Genomic DNA, 6000 nt, shown 5'->3' on the forward strand with positions numbered 1-6000 from the left:
TCTACCACTGAGCCACGCCCCCAGCCCCTCACTGGGGGATTCTAGGCAGAGGCTCTACCACTGAGCTCTTTCCAGCCATGTCAATGTATTTCTTTCATTTTCTCTTTTGAGCCATGGGCTCTCCAAATTTCTCAACCAGGTCTTGAACTCACCAGGTAGCCCAGGCCAAGTTTGAACAACTGACACTGCTAAGTCAACCTCTGAAATCACTGGGATTATAGGTCTGTGACATCAGACCCAGCTTGTGCCTCATTTTCTGCACTCACATCAACGATAAGCCCTTTTGAAATGATTCTCATTCATATATTTATTGAGTTATTTATTCACACTCTCTCCCTCCCTCTCTTTCTCTTCCTTCTCCAGTGGCTGACATGGCCAAACTGGCCCAGGAGACTTTGGGCTGCCAGGCTGAGCTCCTGTGTGGTGGCCTGGGCGGCCCCAACAGGGATCAAGTTCTACAGCACCTCATGGCCGGACATCCCCTGCTCATCCCGCATCCCAGGGCCTGGGGGCGGGGAGGGATGGTGAAGGGTGGTGTCCAGGGCCGGGATGAGGGTAGGGATGGTGAAGGGTGGCGCCCAGTGCCACAGCACAGTTTGGACCTTAACACCAGCTCTAGCTATGATGAGGATTTCAACCATGAGCCGTGTCAGAAGAAAGGCCATAAGGCCCACTGGGCAGTGAGTGCAGGTAGGTCACTGTCCCCACCCAGACCTTCCCCCCCCCCATGCTGCTGCTCCCTAGAGCTCTCGTCCGTTTTTAACCCCATTCACATGTGTCACTGACAGTGCTGGCCGTGTGCTGAGTGCAAACAGCAGCTTGGCCCTCTTTCCCCTACGTACTTAGCAAAAAGCCCAGCAGGCATCAAGTCCCTCAAACACCTGCCAATTAAGAGTTCCCGAAACAGGCTCAGAGCACAGACTGGGGAATACAGGCTCCAGGAGCAGCCCAGCCTCCGCCTCTTTACTCTTAGTCCTGCCTGTTTCTTCCTCTCTCTGCCCTGTTGCCCATCTGGAAATTAAGGAGTTGGGGCAGGTGTATTAGCTTTTCTCACAGAAGCACCTTGAGAGGTTTCTGCGGCTCATGGTTCAGGAGATACCTCATTGGAGGGAAAGACATGGCAGCTACTGGCTGTTCCAATGATGGCAGGAGCCTGGGATAACGCAGCTCCTTAGTTCTTGGGAGACCAGGCCGCCGCCGGAGAGCTCTGGCCAGAAGTGTAGCTTGCACTTGCACTTCAGCCCCACCCTAGTGATGCACTTCCTCCAACAAGGTTCCACCACCTCCAGAATAGCACCACAGATTGTAGGCCAGGGCCCCAACACTTAAACCTAAGAGGGTATTGCACACACAGACACTAGCGGAGGCAACGCTGTCTCCTCTTACAGCCGCCTGCTCAGCATTGGCTCCCACAGGACACGGTTGATTGTGGGTGTGTCTCTGTCACCAGCACTATCCTCATCTCACCTGCCTGGAAGGACGGCGGGTTGTGTGCATCAGGCCAGGCCTCCCGATGTGTGTCTGGCCTTGAGTGGTTCTCTGGGGGGCTAGGGAGGGAGCAGGAGGGAGAGACAAGAGGGGGGTCCTTCTGGGGCAGCTGGAAATGTTGAGTTTTTTTCCTTAGAATGCTGTCTCCATCTTCAGTGTGCCATAAGAGGCAGGACTTCAAATACCGGAGGCATGGAAGCCAGAGGCCTTGCTGTATACCCACTGAGTCCTCCTAACCTTGTGGTAGCAAGGCAGCACCTGGCCTAGAGGGTTGCCCTGGCACCTGATTGTAACCTAGGCAACTCACATCCTCTTCCTGTCCCCCAGGGGTCCTGATAGGTGTGCAGAATGTGCCAAGCCCTGGCTACATTGAAGACTCTGAGTTGCCAGGCCTCTTCCACCCAGTGCCTGGTGCACCCCACCAACCACCATCCTTCCCAGAGGAAAGCTCCCCAGGGGCCATCTTCCTTCTTTCCAAGCAGGGCAAGAGTTGGCACTACCAGCTGTGGGACTACAGCCAAGTCCAGGATAGCAACCTGCAGCTGACAGACTTCGCCCCTGCAAGGGCTGCCGATGGACGGCTGTACGTGGTACCTGCTGGTGGGGTAAAGGCTGGCCTCTGTGGCCAGGCCCTGCTGCTCAGACCACAGGAGGGGAGCCATTAGCTGGGGCCGGGACACCTGCCTGGAACTTAACTCCATCAACATTAGAATGCTTCGGCCCCTCATGTGACATTTTCAGTCCATAGTTTCATTTGATGATAGTGTCTTGAAGACCGCCTGCCCAGAAATCTTTGACTAGATCACCCCATACAGAGAGTCACAAACCTGACCACTGTCCAAAGTCTCAACTCATCACCTCCGGATCAAGCACTCCCTTGGCTAAGGGAGACTTGGTTTTGTGGAGGATTTTTGTTTTTTTAAAGCAGTATCTCTGCCTTGCGAGTGGGAGCACATACTTGTAAGCCGAGCACTCAGAAGGTACAGCAGCAGTTCTCAACCTGTGGGTCATGCAGCCGGACATTTACTATGCTGTTGTTCCTTCCACCTTTCCAACCCCTAAAGGTAGATCAGAGAGAAAAGGATAGAGGGAAGGGGCTGCATTATCCTTCAACTACTTACTGCTGATTAGGGGTGTCAAGTTCCTTGGCGCAAGTTTGATCTTTGCTGTCTGGATATCTAATGTCCTCTTCCTTCCCCCCCCCCTTAAGATTTATTTATTTATTTTATGTATATGAATACACTGTAGCTGTTTTCTTCAGACACACCAGAAGAGGGCATCAGATCCCATTACAGATGGTTGTGAGCCACCATGTGGTTGCTGGGAATTGAATTCAGGACCTCTGGAAGAGCAGTGTTCTTAAGCACTGACCCATCTCTCCAGCCCCCCTAATTTTTTTTTTTTCAAGACAGGGTTTCTCTGTGTAGCCCTAGCTGTCTGGAACTCACTCTGTAGATCAAGCTGGCCTCGAACTCAGAAATCCACCTGCCTCTGCCTCCCAAGAGCTGGAATTAAAGGCGTGCGCCACCACTGCCCGGCCCTCTCCAGCCCCCCCTGATTTCTTCTTGTTTATTCTTTGCACACTACTACTTAACAAAGCACAACCAACAGCCCTCAACTCTCAGGGCCCTAGACATTTATATAACTTCTGAAAAGTCCCCAGAATTCTTTTTTTTTTTTTTTAAATGTGAGTACACTGTTACTGTCTTCAGACACACCAGAAGAGGGCATCGGATCCCATTACGGATGGTTGTGAGCCACCATGTGATTGCTGGGAATTGAACTCGGGACCTCTGGAAGAGCAGTCAGCGCTCTTAACCCCTGAGCCATTTCTCCAGCTCCCTAAAATTCCAAAGGTCACAGTCTCAGGAACTATTTGCAGATGGCAAAACCACACCCCTGTTACAGCACGAGGCAAATCCCAGCTGGTGTGGACAATCTGAAGCAGCCCCATATGCCACACTTGAGTTTAAAATGAACACATAATATTTCTGTGTTTTTCAAAGAAACCAAAATTCTCACTACAGAGTCGTAATCCCTTTGGGTATCAAAAGACCCTTTCACAGGGATTGTCTAAGACCATCAGAGAGAATATATTTACTTTATGATCCATAATAGTAGCAAGATTATAGTTATGAAGTAATGATGAAAATAATGTTATGAGCTGGGCAGTGGTGGCGCACGCCTTTAATCCCAGCACTTGGGAGGCAGAGGCAGGTGGATTTCTGAGTTCGAGGCCAGCCTGGTCTACAGAGTGAGTTCTAAGACAGCCAGGGCTACACAGAGAAACCCTGTCTCGAAAAACCAAAAAAGAAAAAAAAAAAGAAGAAGAAGAAAGAAAGAAAGAAAAAAGAAAATAATGTTATGGTTTGGGGTCACCACAACATGAGGAACTATATTAAAGAGTTGCAGCATTAGGAAGGTTGAGAGCCACTGAGGTAGAGGTAGCAGATCTCTGAATTTGGTCTACATAGCAACTGCTAGGCCAGCCAGGGCTACATAGTGAGAACCTGTCTTAAAAGCAAAACAGCAGTCTTACTATGTAGCCCTGGATGACCTAGAACTCCCTATGTAGTAGACCAGTTTGGCCTCAACCTCAGAGATCTGCCTGTCTTTGCTTCCCGTGTACTGGGATTAAAGGTGTGTTCCTACATGCCTAGCCTAGAAGGCTCTTGGTAATAACTCAGACCCTCCTACCTGAATGTGACATCCATCGGTCCTTCTTTGGGGGCATTTTAAAAGACACTGTCAGTTCACCGAGCACCTTCATGAGTCTGGACCCCCTGCTTGTCCCCATCCCCAAGTTTGTTCACAGATCAGGAATTAGCCCAGCTTCCTTCTCCTTGGCACACTCAGCCTGTTCTCATGTAGCCGACGGCTGTGATGGCCTTTCAGAGACTGAGGCTGTAGGTGCCAATGACAGCCTTGAGCTGAATATGGTGATCGCTCTCCTTGAGCTGGCAAGATGGCTTACTGGGTAAAGGTGTTTGCCAAGCGAGCCTGATGACCCAGGGCCCCATGTGGCAGATCAAGAACCGATTCCCACAGGTTGCCCTCTCACCTCTGTGTGCTTGCTGTGGTACATGCACGTTCACACTCACAAAAATTCAAATGTAATAAATTTTTTAACCTTACTCCCCCTAACTTCTCCATCTTGGCTCCAATATCATTCCTCTTTAAGGAGTCCCCGGGATGCATCCCCTTCCACATAGTGAGGATGAAGAATACGATGTGTGTTTGGGTCTTTTAGCAGTACAAGTTAACCTTGAATATGCTACATTCTGTCCAAAGCTGGGATGGTGGCGCAGGCCTATAATCCCAGCGTTTGGAACACAGAAGCCAGACAACAGGTCAAGCTCATCATCAACTGCATGACAAGTTCAGGGCCAACTTGAGCTCTGCGAGACTCTTGCGTAAATCATAGGGAGTGTTCTTCTAGGGCATCAGCTCTTCACTACTGTAGAGAAAATGACAGATACCTGGTGCGCCTGCTCAGAAGGGCAAGCAAGCCTGCGTGGCTACAATGCTCCCAGCTCCCAGCTCCCAGCAAAAGGTCGCATTCTAGGGGAGCTGTATGGTGACAGTGTCCAGGCACACAGTCACCCCAGCACTCTGGAGGCTACATACGAGGACCTCCAGTTCCAGACCAACCCGAGCTACACAGTGAGATCCTATTTTTAATTTAAAAAAAAAAGAAAGAAAGGGGGGAGGGGGGAGAAGGTTGGGGAGATGGCACAACCTGAACTACACAGTGAGATCCTGTCTTTAATTTAAAAAAAAAAGTTGGTGAGATGGCTCAGCAATTAAAACCACTCCCTGCTCTTGCAAAGTTTGGATCCAGAACCCAAATCAGGCAGGTAGAGCTGTAAACTTTAGCTCTGAGGGCAGGGGGTCCAGCGCCCTCTTCTGCCTCCTTAGGCACTGAGATACATGTAGCATACACACACACACACACACACACACACACACACACACACACACACACACACACACAAAAGATTTTACAAAAAAAGAGTTTACAAAACTATTTCTCTGTAGCCCAAGCTATCCTAGAACTTGTTCTTAAACCAGGCTGGCCTTGAATTCAGAGATCCACCCGCCTCTGCCTCCTTCACCCCGCCCACCCCACCCCCCAAGTGCCAGGGATAAAAGAATGCATCACCACCCAGTGATAAATTTTTTGTTTGTTTTTCGAGACAGGGTTTCTCTGTATAGCACTGGCTGTCCTGGAACTCACTCTGTAGACCAGGCTGGCCTCGAACTCAGAAATCCGCCTGCCTCTGCTTCCCAAGTGCTGGGATTAAAGGCATGCGCCACCACTGCCCAGCTAAATCTTTTTTTGTTGTTGTTGTTATTAACCTAAGAAAAAACAATGGCATTTCTGAGTCTTGAATGAGTAGTGAACCTCCTCAGCCTGCTCACTCTCCCAAGGTGACTGATAACTTAGCATGACGGTCCAGAGTATGAATCTCAGATGCCACATACCCAGATGCCAAGAAAATACCCCCAGCA

The 6000-nt window shown here is 50.0% G+C and overlaps 1 protein-coding gene across 1 annotated transcript; it reads left to right on the forward strand.

The window, feature by feature from the left end:
* Nucleotides 1-356: 356 nt before the first annotated feature.
* On the forward strand, nt 357-2686 carry LOC114633026 (UPF0692 protein C19orf54 homolog; the record flags this gene model as incomplete). Its single annotated transcript, XM_028781644.1, has 3 exons — nt 357-493; nt 620-690; nt 1816-2686. Coding segments are annotated over 3 exons (546 nt in total), but the record flags the coding sequence as incomplete, so codon positions are not given.
* Nucleotides 2687-6000: the final 3314 nt, after the last annotated feature.

This window comes from Grammomys surdaster, unplaced genomic scaffold (genome assembly GCF_004785775.1).
Source record: "Grammomys surdaster isolate TR1022 unplaced genomic scaffold, NIH_TR_1.0 485, whole genome shotgun sequence".
Taxonomy (NCBI): domain Eukaryota; kingdom Metazoa; phylum Chordata; class Mammalia; order Rodentia; family Muridae; genus Grammomys; species Grammomys surdaster.